General features: G+C 42.1%; 1 protein-coding gene across 5 annotated transcripts in view; it reads left to right on the top strand.

Annotated features, from left to right (window-relative positions):
- The first annotated feature begins 585 nt into the window (after positions 1 to 585).
- Positions 586 to 15,982, top strand: part of OGDHL (oxoglutarate dehydrogenase L) — a 59,206-nt gene continuing 43,809 nt past the window's right edge. For 2 of the 5 annotated variants that reach the window (XR_014317940.1, XM_082765104.1), the window contains exons 1-3: positions 6,908 to 7,059; positions 7,759 to 7,993; positions 13,601 to 13,780. Coding sequence is in view for 4 of the 5 variants with exons in the window: in XM_082765104.1 (XP_082621230.1) it covers positions 7,787 to 7,993; positions 13,601 to 13,780 (387 nt within the window). In the remaining variant the exon portion in view is untranslated. Of the gene's footprint in view, positions 798 to 2,967; positions 2,993 to 6,907; positions 7,097 to 7,758; positions 7,994 to 13,600; positions 13,781 to 15,982 lie in introns of those variants that run through there. The other 3 variants (XM_082765105.1, XM_082765107.1, XM_082765106.1) reach the window with 3 other exon arrangements.

The raw sequence follows: 15,982 nt of genomic DNA, 5'->3' as shown, positions 1-15,982 counted from the left end.
TTTTTGTTGTTGTTGTTGTGAGGAGTCTCTTATGAAACACCTGCAAATATTGAAAACAATTTTCTAGCAATTTTCTCCTAACTCATTGTTAAAATAGAAAACTAGCATTTCAAATTCTTTCTGAGTTAAGAAAACGGCAGTTAGCACTGCTTCGCTCATCATCAACATACCAAATGCTGGCAGGCTTTTTTGCAGTGCCAGCATTGATTCACTTCCACAGTTAGTGGGAAGACACTTTGCTGCTTCCATTGCTAACTTCCCAATAAAATACTAGGATAAGTTTAGTGTTCTGTGTAATTTCAACAAGAATTCATTATCTGGAAGCTAAATGTTGTATGCTGGTGTTCTTCCCTAGCCTACCCCTCTTGCTGCTTTGTATGTGCTTCCTGGATATAATAAAGTCACATATCAGAGAAATAATTACAGCAAAGGGTTGCTGTTATTGTATTTGTAGTGGGCTAATCTACTAGCAAACACTTGTGAAAGCCAGACAGAAGTTACGTTTTAATGATTTTCATTTGGCTTTATTGCCTAGTTTGTCTGTCTCAAATGGATTCACGGACCCATAAGCAAGTTCCTACAGTGTGATTCTACCTATGAATATGTTTGAAGAACAAGAACAAACTTGAAAACAACCTGTTGGCCAGAATTGGTTGAGAAGCTTCTTCAGTTACCTTCATCTTCAGGAAAGCATTCTGTACTTCTAAGGCACTGTTTCATCCAGGGCAATATAGCCTGAAAATTTAGAATGAAGAAAAATTGAAAATGAGACAAGTGCTATCCATCTAAAACTACAGGTAAGAGTTTAACTGTTGACCAAATCATAACTGCATGCTTAACCTTAGATTTGCCATGACTTCTGCTGTGAAATTGGTATGAAACACAGATGCTTCTGTCATGCCTGCAGGAACTTTGGAGGCCAGACTGGGCAACCTCCTGCTCAAAGCAGGGTCAACACTGGAGTCGGACCAGGGCTTTGTCCAGTCTTGCCTCAAAACCTCCACCAATGGAGCATCTACCATGTCCCTGGGTCCCTGTTCCACTGACAAAAAGCAAAAGAGACTGGGAGAAAGCACTGGTGCGTTAGGGGCATGGATTCACGTGTTGACTTCATAGCAATAGCAAGTGGAATGTGCTGAACCTGGCTGTGCACCTGCTGCAGATAAGAAGCAGGGAAGGGTGTTCACTGGAACTCCTTTGAGCCAACTACTGCAAGCATCACAGGATATGCACTGCTTGTATTGTTAGGCTCATACTGAGCACATGCCTTAGCATTTCCCATGTGCCTTGCTTCAAGAGATGGTACTCTAGATGCAAACCTATGAATACGTTTTTAGATTTAATGTGTAATAAACACATTGGGAAATAAAGTAAAATGGAGTTTCTAGACTTGGCTTATGAGAACTTCTGGTAAGCATCATCTCTAGTGGAATTGCATTACCAGTAACAATGAAGAGTTGCCAAAAATAAATACTTCTATCTCAGGAGGGGAAGCTATTAATGAGATTGTCCTTCTATGAGTAATCCTGTATCCAGACCACCTCCTATGAGATTACCCTTTGAAGAAACAAGCCTACTGAGAAGTCATGCTGTGCTATTGAGAGAGTTGTGTGAAGCAATTAACCACAGGAACCGCAACGCTGATTGCAAGTATCTGCTGATCCGGCAAGGATACTGATATACCAAAACCAAGCAAGGACAGAGGACGGCGTTACGGAGTCATGAGATGCTATACAGTAGAAAAAATGATAGGTCACATCAAGCCCCTTGCTGTTCAAGAGAACCAAAGGGCAACGCAGTGTATTTCCACAACCAGTTTGGTTCTGGATTTGTTAAAGTGTGCTTTGGTTTTTTTTGGTTTGTTAAAGCAGGTTGGTTCTAGTCTTGTTAACTCATGCCTGAGTTAAGAGACAAATGAAGATATAGTTAAGCAGTGTGTTTTTTTACACAATATCCAGTTTTTACATCCAACTTCCATTCCAGAGGCACTATTGCAACTATCCCCTATTACATATTTAAATAGTGCAAAACTTCTCTGACATATAAACATCAGTTTGGTACAGAGCTGGCATCAGATCCTTAGCGCAGCAAGAGCTGATGGGACAGGCATTGGCAGTTGAGTGGGAGTGACAGGAGGGAAATAAATAGTTCTGACAAGTACTGGGAAACTTGGGATTTGCTCCAAAGCACAGTAACACAGTTAGAATTTTGCTGTTTCAAGCCTGCATATTCCCAGTGTATGAAGCATTAAAAAAAAAAAAAAAAAAAAAAAAGTTGTGGAAAAGGGGAAAGGCTACAGGGAACAAAATAAACACTTAAACCCTACAGTAAAATCTTGGTGTCCACCCAACCGTATGTGCCCTGTTCACTGCGATGGCGTTCAGTCCAATGGGACACATGGGTTTCCCTCCCAAGTGGAGGGAAGGCCTGCTTGTCCTCACCATAATTTTTAATTGAATTCATGTTCAGTCAGCATACCGTGATTGCTCTAAAGATGGCTTCTGCCTGCTCCTAATGAGGTTAGCGCTCAATTAGCAGCTGTAGCGCCCAGCGATGTGCCACCCCTTGCCAGGAGGCTCAGCCAGCACCTAGCCAGTCGCGAGCAGCGGGGGCAGCGCGTCTCCCTTCGCAGGGCTGGTCTGAGCCCCCAGCACTGAGGCCGTGCCACAGAGCACCGTGAGGCTGAGGGGGACGGCTCAGAGCCTGCGGGCAGCAGCACACCCGCTGCAAAAAAGCGGCACTAATAAGCGCTGAACACCATCAAGGCACCAGGGGTGCGGGACCCGGCCCCAACATGGCGGCGGGGGCGCCGCGCTGAGGGGCCGCGGGGTCCGGGGGAAGGGGGCGGGGGGCGTGGCCTGCGCGCGGCGGCCCCGCCCCGCCCCGCCGCGACCTCCGTGCGCGCGCGGCTCACGTGACGCAGGTAACGGTCCCCGCCCGGCCCCGTCCTCCCCTCCCCTCCCTCAGCGCGGCCCGGGCCCGGGCCGGCCAGGTCGGTTAGCGGCGGGGCGGGGCGGGGCGGGGCGGGGGGCGCCGGGGCCGGGAGCTGCGGCCGGGCGGGGGGCGGCGCGGGGGTGCCGGGGGCAGCCTGCTGAGGGGGGGGGGCGCTCCACGGTTAAACGCCGGCCGGGTGGTCGGGCCCGAGGGGCTGAGGTGAGAGGAGAGAAATCCAGGCACCAGCCCGGTGCCGCGCCCTGCACCCGGGGCGCAGCAGCCCCCTGGGCCGCGCCGAGCTGGCAGCAGCCTGGGTGGTGTCAGGAACCGTGTGGCGGCAGGGGTAGGGGGGTGATCGTCCCCCTGTACTCGGCTCTGGTGAGGCCGCACCTCGAGTACTGTGTTCAGTTTTGGGCCCCTCGCTACAAGGACATGGAGGGGCTGGAGCGAGTCCAGAGAAGGGCGACAAAGCTGGTACAAGGTCTAGAGCACAAGTCTGCTGAGGAGCGGCTGAGGGAGCTGGGTTTGTTGAGCCTGGAGAAGGAGAGGCTCAGGGGAGACCTTATTGCTCTCTACGACTGCCTCAAAGGAGGCTGTCCCGGGGTGGAGGTTGGTTTCCTCCCAAGCAATGTGTGATAGGACAAGAGGTAACGGCCTCAAGCTGCACCAGGGGAGGTTTAGGTTGGGTAACAGGAAACATTTCTTCACAGAAAGGTCCGTGCAACACTGAGAAAGGCTGCCCAGGTGGTTGAGTCACCATCCTTGGAGGTATTCAAAAGACATGTGGGTGTGGTACTTAGGGATGTGGTTTAGTGATAGACTTGGCAGCGCAAGGTTAACAGTTGTACGTGGTGATCATGGAGGCTTTTTCCAACCTAAATGATTCTGTGGTTCTATGAACGCATAGCCTGTAAGCTTCCTCCCATTCATTTTTTTGGATGGAGAGCTGTGCACCTTTATACAGTGTGGTGCCATGGCTGAAATGAAAAGCACTTAGCATGTAGAGTTACATATTCCTGAAGCAGCCTTATTTGATAAAACTATTCCGTGCCCCTCTAGTTTCAGTGATCTGTTGCAGCTTTTGGAGATGCTTCCAAAAGATACTAGCCTTCACAACATATTTATATTTAATGTGATCTTGAAAAAAGCTGGACAAACACTTTGTTATCAGATTTGTTTTCTTTTTCATGTGCTTCTACACCCTCCAGAAACCTAGCTAGAACAATTCCCACAACTGTCTATGACATTGGGTCACATCCAGACTTGAGGGTGCCAGGGTGAAAGCTAGCTCATATTGTGAGATACACATCTAGTACTGCAGAACAGCTGTAGAGATTTTCACCTGCTTAGGGCTTTCATTTACTTCCAACATGGTAAAGGTGCTTTGGTGCGTTAAATATCAGGTATTTGTTCTGCTTCATTGCTTCTTTCTTATTTATTAGATCTCCGGTAGAGGTTTAATTAATATCTTCCTTTAGGTTGTTTCTTGCTCAGCTTGTAGTCTTGCCAATCACTGTTTTCATTTCAGGGGTTGATTTAGGAAGCGTAGCAGAGTGAACGATTCTACCTATTTCTGCTTTCTGGCTGCTGTCTTGTGTACTGATTTTTGACTGACAGTCTGAAGGCTGAGTAGGCTGGAATGGTCTGTGATCATGCTGGTGGTCTCCAGTTCGATTAGCTGCTGACAGCTGCGCTAAACGGCGGCATGTGCAAGAGAAGGAAGTAAGAAAAAGTCAGTTTCGTTGAGTGAAATGAATCCGTAGTTTAAATCTGACTGGAATTACACGATTGTCAGCTTTGTCCTTTTTATTTTCATATCTGCGTATAAACTGAGTCATTAATTTTCCATCAGATGGGAATAGTGTCTGTGATAACAGTTTTCTTCACCTGTGATCTTTATATCTTCACAGGAATGATGTAGTGCGTATCCGCTCTTGTAGGTGACGTGTTCAGTAGTTATACCTCGAAGTGTGGTTCTGACCCCATTTCAGAATTCAGATGGAATTTGGAGGAAGTGACTGGTACACTTACAAGCTCTTTGTTTCTAGTATATATTATGTCATATGCGTAATTTGCATCCATTTTCAAATCTCCTAAATTCTTACTTTCCTATACATTTTTCGTTGAGTGCTAGAAAGATCTACACATCTGCAAGGCAAGCATTTTAGCACAAAGGAACGTGAAATTACATGTGCTTGAGAAGTTTGTCACTGTAGTATGATAAGGAACAAATCTGCACCCCCTGAGGTATGTGTGCAGATGTTTGGTGGCAGACGGTGGGATTCACATGGGATAAGATCTGCGCAGTAAGAATCTCTAGCAGAATGGGCACAGGTACAGAGGCCATGTGACATATCAGCTCTTACTGTTCGAGTACATTGCAATGCTACTAAGTTGTGTGAAATTATGTCATGTGTCTGTAGTGGCTTTAGTGCAATTATGTCTTAGAGAGAATGATGTATGTAGACAATACATTTTTAAGTCTGTTGTCCCAGTTGCTCTGAGCTGTTGCAGGCTTTATTCTGGTTTCAAACCAGTGCTGATGGTATTTATCTCCCTGTGGTTGACTAGGAGCCCTAATCATAGGCAACGTGTTGAGACAGGAGGAAGTCAATGTTGTAATAAACTTTAGATCTGTAAAATGGGAAATGACAAGTGAATACAGGTAGACAGGAAATAATGCTGATGTGTAGAGGATCTAGCATACTAGTAGCCTAACCCTTGCCAGTTGGCTGAAAACACCAAGTGGAGAGAGAAGAGCACGTGGTTTTGAGGTGGTTTTTGTTCGTTTGTTTAAAGGAGGGTTGCATACTGCTTTATATGATTTTGGTGATACTTCCTTGGGGAATAATTTCCAGGTATCTGGGCACCATGGAGAATGTGAAAAGAATAATTTCTTTTCACATTACTGTTATTCTTTTGCAATTTTAGCATCTTCAGCGTTAGGATTAGACTATTTTTGGTCTGTCAGTAAGCTATGTGTGTTCTTTTTATTCTCAAGGGAAGCTTTGATTCCCTTTGCTAGTCAGCATTTCCAAGATTCACACCCTTTTTTTCTTTTAATTGTGTTCCAAGTTATAAGGGAATCTGCTTTTTTGTTAAAAAGTTGGTAAGAGGTCATTAAAAGGATGGGTTAAATGTTGCGAGTTAGGAGAGAAAATGGAACTGAGCCTTATCTTAAGGTAACACCAATTCATGTCAATATGAAGGCTTAACTAGCACTCATTATTGGTAGTATTTAATTATTTTGTTAGCATCATTGCATGTGGCCTAACTTAATGGCAGTAGGCTTTTTTCAGCCACTGTATTTGTGATTGGAACTGTTTGTTGAAGCAACCCCAGTTTGGCTTCCTAAAAGGTCACATCTTTTTTCAGCTGCGCAACAGCAGCTGCAGTTGCCAGGAGCTCTGGAGAAGTCAATGATTAGCAGGGCCGTTTGTTCGCAGGGAACCTGGGCTCTGGGGGCATGCAGCACGAGCGGTGTCGTGATTGCCTTAGAAATCAGGCTGATGTGATCACTTACAGGACCTGTGAGGTGAACTCCGTTGCGTGGGGATGGCCAGCAGCAGGTCCACTGCTTTTCGTGTAGCTCAGCTGTCAGCCATGGAATGGCCTCTCTCCTTGTAGTGGGTTTACGTGGCAAGGTTTTGGTAGCAGGGAGCCATAGGGGTGGTTTCTGTGAGAAAGATCTAGAAGCTGCCCCATGTTTGGGAAGGGCCCCATTGTTTTCCAGATCCGAGCCAATAAGCGATGTTGTTTTGCGCCTCTGTGAGAGCATATTTAAGACAGGGGAAAAACACTGCGCCACACAGCAGCCGGGAGAGTCAAGGGAGTGAGAGAACAGCCTTGCACCAAGGTCAGTGTAGAAGGAGGGGGAGAGGTGCTCCAGGCGCCGGAGCAGAAGTCCCCTGCGGCCTGTGGTGAGGACCATGGTGAAGCAGGATGTCCCCCTGCAGCCCATGGAGTACCACGGTGGAGCAGGGTTCCACGCTGCAGCCCGTGGAGGAGACCACGGTGGAGCAGGTGGCCCTGCACCGACGGAGGCTGCCGCCTGTGGAAGACCCCTGCCGGAGCAGATTCCGGGCCGGACCTGTAGCCCGTGGAGAGGAGCCCATGCAGGAGCAGGTGACCCGGCAGGAGCTGCTGCCCGTAGGGGAGCCAGGTTGGAGCAGTTTTCTCCTGAGGGATGGACCCCGTGGTACGGACCCATATCTGGAGCAGTTCTGAAAGAGCTGCTGCCTGTGGGAAGCCCACGCCGGATCAGTTCATCAAGGACTGCATCCCGTGGGTGGGACCCCACAGCACAGGGGACGAGAGTGACCGAGAAGGAGCGGCAGAGAAGAAGTGCTGTAGACTGACCATAACCCCCATTCCCCGTTCCCCTGCGCCGCTCGGGGGGAGGAGGTGGAAGAGGGTGGATGGGGGGGGAAGGTGCTTTTGTTTTTTTTTTTTTCCTTTGTTTTCTCACTTCTCTCGCTTGTTAGTTGTAGGCAATAAATCTTACTATCTCCTTATGCCAAGTCTGTTTTGCCCGTTACAATAATTATTGCGTGATTTTCTCGTCCTTATCTCAATCCTTGAGCCCTTTTCACATATTTTCTCCCCATTCCTCTTTGAGGAGGGGGAGTGAGAGAGCGGCTGTGGTGGAGCTCGGCTGCCCACTCGAGCGGAACCACGACACTCCTGAAGATAAATAACTTCCTGCCTAGGCCTGAGATCTGTTGAAGAGCACTCCAGCCATAAACTTCAGCTTTCACAGTGAGACTGAATGCCTCTGAAATTCATTTGCTGTTTTTCGTATTTTTTTGTGTGTCTTAATAATAGGCTTGGATCTTCTGTCAAATAAACAACCATGAGTCATCTGAAGTTGTTTGCGGCTACGGTGAAGTGGCATGGCATTAAACTTCTGCGAAAGCAAGATATAGCCAGAAGGGTGTTTTTACATGACCAACAGTATGTTTCATCAGGAACCTCAGAACCGTTCCTGAGTGGGAGTAATTCGAATTATGTGGAGGAAATGTATTATGCGTGGCTTGAAAACCCCAAAAGTGTACATAAGGTAAGTCTAAAACTTAACTGTAAATGATGCTATTAGGTTAAGAGTGGAATTGATTTTCCTGTTTTTAACTTCTGTTATAAAAACTCCAGAAAGAAAGTCTTGTGCAAAATGAAAACTGTGAAACTAATTTCCTACATATTGATTGTTCTAAGATGTGATATTGCAGTAAAAAAAAAAAAAAAAAGTACAGAAGAGCCATGGGTATGGTGACCTCAGCTGAAAGAATGAGAAGTCCACACTAGACTCAGAAACTTTCAGCATTCTTCCATGGAAAGGCTGTTAAAGCAGATAGATAAGTAATTAATAACACCCTGAAGAAGATCCAAGAAGTAAAAGTACTTTTTTTTTTTTTTTTTCATAATGGGGTTATATCAGTGAGTATGTTATAATAAAATGGCGTATGTTGGTGTTGGTACTTCTAAACTGTCTTAAGTGAACTGTACAATCATCTTCTTAGCTAACAGCAAGTTGTAACCTTAAAACTGAACCTGAAATTGTCAGAAAAGCATTCTTAATTATCTTGAGAAGTGAATTCTTCTGTCTCTCTCCAGGCTACTTCAGTGGTTTGCGTTTTTTTTGACGATGTTATTGCTAAATTCCTATCTTAAGAGCAAAATATATGGAGTTGTTTATTTGTTTAACAAGCTTTCTGCTGACAAGCAAGGCTCTCTTATGGTGATACATGTATATTAACTTAGGTGGTTGATGAGAAGTCTGATCAATTCTGAAACAGACGAGCCATTTTCTGTAGAAGCATTGTGAATTGTGTCCAAAATGTTTTGCCAAATTGGTTGTGTGTTTCCTTATTCTTGAGGCACATATATCAAAATGCCACTTAGAATTTGTTGCTCTAAGTCTGATAATCTGTCTAGAGAGTGAGGAAGCGACTCATGTTCAGGAGAAAAAAGGGAACCAAAAGTAGCAGTTTGGAAACTTTTTTTCTGGATGCTGTGTATGATCTTAGCTCTGTTGGGAGGTGGCAAACCCAGCAGCGACTCTGAAGACAAGGTAGTACATTGTGTGAATGCATAGATTTAATTTGAGATGCCCTCAGCAGCTGTTGGTGTTCCATATTGATTTTAGCCTTTGTTTTGTGAGTGCGCTGGATAAACTCACGCACAAATGCTGTGCAGGGTGACGTCTCCGTTTTAGGTTGCATCAGCTTGTGTCAGCTCCCTGTCCCTTAGGAGGAAGGAACATGCTTGTTCAGACCCCTTGCAGCAGAGCACCTTCTGCAGCGGCGAGGTTCCCCTGGCATTGTGAGGCTGAGCTTAGCCCTGCCGGAGCTGCCCATGGTGCTGAAGGGCTCGGCCCTCCTCAAGCACCTTGCGTTAAGGAGCAGGTCCTGGGAGCCCAGCAGCTCACTTTTCTCATGCTCAGGGATGGGTGGAAGTGCTAAAATCCCACCAAAAGGCTCTCTGGCTTGTCTGGTGGTCTTCCATCACCTCATCCCGAAGGTGGCAGTTCGTATGTTGAACAGCAACTGATAAATTGTTGGGAACAGACAGACATGTGCTGGTGGAATAGGTTGTGGCTTAGGGAGTGGATCCCCACTGATTCAGGATGCATTTTAAAAATGTGTGAATTCTTTTCCAGGTTTAGTGTGCGTAAGGTAATTAGAGCAGTAATGAATTGAAGTAAACTCACTGTTTGACAGGTTTTTGAGGCTTAAAAGGATATGATTGATGGGTACCATCAATGCCTTTACAGCTATTTTTCCTTAAATAATTGTTTGTTTGTTTGTTTTTTTCAGTTGGGTGGGGGAGGAGAACAGTGTTGTGATCATCTTTTTTTTTTCTTTGTTTCATCGGTAAAATTAATTTTAAATTTCTTGAAAACCACAGTATTTCATCAGGTAAAAACTAAGTTATCCACCCCCCCAAATTTTTGTTGACAGAAATTGTTTAATTTGGCCTTTAAAAAGAAAAAAAAAAAAAAGGTAAAAATATTGAGAACTGCAGTCGCTCTCTTTTCTTAAAAATAAGGAAAATGTGTGCTGTAGCTGTATGACGCTAGTTGAGGTTGTTGTTTTGTCATTCTGCTATGGAAAGCAGTGGAGGCGTTGGAAAACAATGTCAGAGACACCAGCAGCTTGTTTGGTGTTGGTTATGGTTATCACTAATAATTTGGATCTCTCTGCAGGCCACTAATATTTCATTGTTCTGTCCAGTGTGTCCTGCATTGCTCAGAGACCCAGTTTGTGCTAGGCTTTTAGACATTACTTTTTCTTTCCTCTTTTTTCTCATGTTTTTTTCCTCATGAATATCTCCTTATCAGTGGGGATGTACCTCCTTGTTGTTAATGAGATGAAAAAGCTTTATTTTTTTTCTGGGCTTTTAAAATGACGCTCTATCCATTTTTACTTAGAAACTGCAATTAATCAAGGCTATTCAAATTATTCCCCTCTCAGAAGAATCGATTAGGCATGTCTTCCCATGTATGCTTACTTAAAGCTACTGTTTGAACTATGGCTATCACATGGAAATAACCACATTCAGTGCTACTATTGGTGCTTTTCCTAAGAATGTCTCCTTTCTTTATATACTGTGGTTGTATGTCTAGGATATACATTTTTTTTCCATAGGAGCTTTTATTCCTCGTGTAAATCAGTTCCTGGTGACTTCCTGCTCTTCCTTGTCTTTTGAATTTTCCTGTTCTTAAAGCAGCTAAAACAACAATCAGAATAAAATGATGTGGGCTTTGAGAAAGGCATCATTATTTCTGCTTGAATTGTGGCGTCAGGGCCATAGATCATAAGGGAGAAGCTTGACAAGGCTCAGTTATTACTATCACAAGATTAATTACAAAACTGCATGGCTGGATATTGAGTACATAATGGCTACCATTTTATCCTGTATGCAGCTGCTCTACAATGAGTGTGTAATCACTTCCTTGTTGTATGTACTTGGAAAAAAGGTGGGCTTTTTTGGTTTGATAAGTTTGATTTGCGGTTGATAAGTATTACAATGTTACTAGAAAAAAAAATCATCCAGATAACTAATATGTTGCTTGTTACACTAAATGTAACACTTTTTATTAAATGAGTAGAATATTGCCACTTAATCACTTGAATTGTATTAATTGGGAAATTAGAATCGTGGCTAACTACAAAAAAAAAAAAAAAAAAAAAAAGAAAAAAAAACACACGAACGGGGCAATGTATCATGTATCACTACATTTTTTTTTTTTTTTTTTTTCACAGATGTGTTTTTCTTTTATTAGCCTCCTCTACCATTTTTTAAAGAACTTGACTAATTTAGTTGAGAAGCTCTAGGTTTGCTGTGAGACCAAGTTTGTCTTCTGGCTGTTCAGTAACTTGGCAAATGCTGTTGCCAAAGACTGACATTGATACACAAGACTTGAAGACTATAATCTGGTATCAATCTTGAAAGACACTGCAGAAATTTTTAAAGGCTTTGATGGATGTGTGTCTAGAAAAAACTAATTTTCTGTAGCCAAATGATATATTTTCCCTCCCCTCTGATTAAATGTCAAGCCGGCTCAAGAAATCAATAAGTTCAAAAATGCAATAGGAAGAAATAGTGTGGGTTCCTTCTGTCCTGGCTGGCTGCATCTTCAGGTGTAAACACTTGAAGGTATTTCTTTGTATTTGTGAGTTTGCATGAAGAAAGGGTCCTCTGCATGTTCTTGAACGGGTAGGCTGTTGGGCAAGTCTCCCTGGGTTTAGTTAGCAACTGTCTCAGTAGACCACTTGTTTAATATTCCTTTTTTTTTTTTTTTTTTTTTTTTTTTTGTGGGACTGCACTGTGATAACTTTTAAATCTGAATGAAAAGGATGAAAAGGTTTTTTTTTTTTTTTTTTTTTTTTTTAAATATGATCATCCTTGCATGCGTGTATATGATGGTTCGAAAAGTTGAGGAAGGAACCTTAAGATAAACAAAACATATTTCTTAGTAAAACTTTGCATGAATGCCAAATGTCAGATTTGTCACAGTTTAAAATGTGTGTTTGGAACCTATTAATTTAATGAAAGTTAATAACCGTGTATTGCCAAAGTAATTCCTGCAGTTTAAGTAGTCTTATTTGTAACACAAAGGTCTTGTGTCTGCTTACCACATTCTTGGGGCTGCAAACTCCCAGATGAGGTGCTGTATAGGCATGGAGTAAAAATATGGTTCTTAACAGACAGTAAGAGGGAATACCAGGGGCAATACATCTACGCTAACAGTCTTGTAGGCCACTTATACCATGTTCTGTAAATTCAGTCGTCTAATCTGTGGTTGGTGATGTGTCAAGTGAAGAAGAAAATATGAAATAAGCGTAAGTGATAAGGGGTGAAGAATGAACTCTTCATTCATATGTCTGGAACTGACCACCAGCATGTTCTGCCTTGATTTGCCAAGGCATATAAAATTAGGCTGTGTTTAGATCAAGTCTGAATAAGAGAAGTGTGATTAATTACATATGTTTAGCGTATTCGTAGCAATGCAGCTTAATGACAAACCAAAAGAGGTGTCTTTAAAGAGTTTTTCTCTGGCATTGGACACATGTTCACGATGAAATTCTTGCATACAGGTTCAGTGTCCCCCCAGCTTCTACAACCTAAGCTTGGAAGATTGGGTGAGGCTTTGCTCTTGTAGGCTGGCCCCCTCGTAGTGTTCCTGAATGCCTTGAAGCTTGTAGGAATTTCTGTAAGAAGACTATTTATTAATGAAAATAAAATTTTATAAATACTTTTCTGTTGTGTAATTAGTATTACACTACAGAATACACAAAGGAATCAAAACAATGAATATTTTAAGTGGCTTGTGTAAAAGTATAGAAGGGAAGGATTTTCTGCTTGTTGTAATTCAGTTTCTGTAATGTGTATTCTCCTGAAGTTAGGACCTGCAACTGAAACCAGGGCCATAATTTCTTTTGTAGTAAGGTATCCTGAGCTAGTCAGGAGAGCATTGTAGACCACAAGCCTCCCTCAGCACAGCTGTAATTGCTTTTCAACAATTTTTTCAAGAAAGGCCCTTATGGACAGATTTGGAGTTAGCATATTCATTGAGCATCTTGAAGTATCATGAATTCTTTTAAGTATCATTACAGGAATGGATTAATTTCATTTATTAGGGTTTTCAGTTTTATAGGCCTGATAGCTCTTTACCAGCCAGCGTACTTATTATACCCATTACTGGTTGCTTGAATAAACATATCAGTTAAAAAGAGCTGTGTGAATGAATAATGTACCAAGATGATTTGCTGGAGAGCAAAATGTGCTGGAGAGTTTTCTACTGAACAAGCTCAGTGTAAGAGATCAGACAAAAAAGTTTGTGTGTAAATAAAAATATGCAGTTGCTACAGAGGTGTGGAGCATATCATGTGTAGGAGCTGGACTCCATGATCCTTGTGGGTGTCTTCCAACTCGGGATATTCTCTTCTGTTTTATGTCATTGCTTATGATGTTACAGAGACAGTCAGGACATACAGACCTTTCATCTTGTGTTGAATTTATGCTCTCCTGTTGCTGGCTATTAGTCGTGCTTAATACTGTAATGCAGTGAGGTATGATTTCCAGCTTGAAGCTGATGCATTTGATGGAAACTTTATTTGAAGTAATAAGTCTTCTTCCTTCCTTTCTCCTCTGTACACATGTCCAGTCCTGGGATTTGTTTTTCCGCAATGCTAATGCTGGCCAAGCATACGATCCCCATCTACCAGATCAGTTGGAAAGAAAGGCATCATTTCTTCAGAGCCATGGCCTGGCCCAGACACCAAGTAAAGCTGAAAAACTTGTTGAAGATCATCTTGCTGTGCAGTCTTTGATACGAGCATACCAAGTAAGTGTACTTTGGGCTGGAGGTGGGAGGTTCTCTCCTTGGCAAACAACATTTTTCTTTCTTTTAAGGTTCTTGTTTGTCCTCTGATCTTAATTTCTGTCTATTAGGATTTTTTTTTCTTTCTGACTTAGTAAGACACTTGACTAAGTTGGAATGCTAAGTAGTAATTACCTGAAGTAATTTTCCTTCATATGAAGAGAATTGTCCTGGATGTGGTGGTACTAATGGATGTCCTGATGTGTGCAATGAAATAAGAACTTTTCCCACTCTTCAGCTGCAAACCTTTTAATGATCCAAATCTCTCCTCACCTCTGGGGAAGCTGTTACAGGTCTAAATGCTTCAGTCTTTCTGTACGACAGGAGGAAATGTGCTTTCCTTCTCATAGTGTGAATTTTGAGGTTTTTGACTTGAGCAGGATTATAAGTAAAAAGAGAGAGAAGTAGTAATTAATTAAACAGAGATTGAATTTTGGGAGGCTGAAAGTACTGAGTTTGGGTCAGCTTTGATAATTTCTCGTAGAAAAGATATTCATCAAAACTGACTGTTTCACACAGATTTTTTTTTTAACCCTTTTCCTAAATTAAGAAATTAAGTGTAATTTCATTTTTTCCTCTAAAAGGAAAAGGATTCTGGAAATGCTACAGTAGTTTTGGATAGATGTTTTCTAAATGTAAAACAAGATTAAGTATTTTTATTTGGACTTGTGTTTAATATCTTAAATTCAATAAGGGCTTGAAAACAGTGTGAAACAAACAAATAAACAAAACCCCAAACCTATAGATGTGTGTTGAGCAGAATATTCCAGTTTGATTTTTAAATGTATTTTTGTTGCCTTTTTAAAAAAAAAAATAAAAAAAAATTGTAACTTCTCGAGAAGTTAGCTACAGTTTGACTTGAACAGATCTGTTCTTCTCAACACTACAAATTTTATCTCCTGCTTGCTATGATGGAGGAACAGAAAATGAATGCTGTTTTTTTTTTTTTTTTTTTAAATAAACATATTGCCTTTCTGCATACATTGCCTTGTCACTGTTGATTCAAATATGAACCCTGCTAATGCAGCTGTTGGAGAGGTATGTTGTTGGAGAAAGATTTGTGAATACAGACAAAACAGGAAATGCAGTTTGAAATATCTGTGCAGTAAACTACTTCAGCCCATTCACTTTTGCTTGGAGTAAAATTTTGTTGAAGAATCAGAGAAAATTAGAGAACATTGACCTGCTTTGACAGCATTTACTTGGAATTGTGTTGTTTTGTTTCCCGTGTTTGAAAAAGTGTGTTATCTGACTCAAGTGATGGAATAGAAATGTCCCTATAAATGGCAGGCACCTATGTGTCTGTGACAAACAATGAAAGAGGATTACCTAAGACAACTGTCTGTTTTTAAAAGGTATTTAATACCCTCTAAATTCAGCGTTGAAGGGATTAGATCAATTTGTGACCTTCCTTTGCCTGATAATGAAATGAAACTGAGAAAGATACAGAATTTTCATTTCTCAAACCTGTCAGTGTTTTATGGTTTTTGTGGTAAACTGCTTTGTGGTCTGTTGAGCAGGTCTCCTGGAAAGGCAGTTAATCTACTGCTTTCTCTAAATCAGAGCACGGGATGCAATGAAAGAGGGATTTCCAGTGAAATGTGCGTGCTTGACAAAAATGAGCTTAGACACTAAAATGACTCTAAATTAAATGCTTTGGTTCTTCTTTTCTGAAGTAGATTTTCTTTTTGGAATCTATGTCTAGAAAGCATGAACAGTGTATTAGAATGGTGTCTCTGACTACTGCCTCTGCTTTGATGCGTTGTGACTTGCTGAAGTGTGTATTAAATGGGTGGCTGTTTTGATACATTTAACGATAATGACATTTTAATTTGAAGCTGAATCAGGTTTAGGGTTTAAAGTTCTGTATCAATGCAAAACACTCATGGATTTTGTTTGATATTTGGAGCAAATATTTGAAGTCTGTGACCCAGCAATTCTTGGGACTTTTTCCATTTTGGCTGAAATTCTTTGAAAAAAATAAACTTGGCACTAGCTCAAAAGTGTACCTGTTTTTGTCCTGTTTCCATTTTAGTAATGTGGGGAGTTCTTTTTGTGGTTTTGAGAGAGCATCATTATCAGTGCTGGCTCAAGGGGTTTTTGGCTTGGTCCTTCAGAGTTTGTGAATCCTTTGACCCTGCATATGGCACATTTGTATTTTGCTGT

The sequence above is a fragment of the Aythya marila genome, assembly GCF_965140915.1.
Source record: "Aythya marila genome assembly, chromosome: 7".
NCBI lineage: Eukaryota > Metazoa > Chordata > Aves > Anseriformes > Anatidae > Aythya > Aythya marila.
The sequence above is the reverse complement of the archived record's forward strand: the minus strand, read 5'-3'. Positions and strand labels throughout refer to the sequence as shown.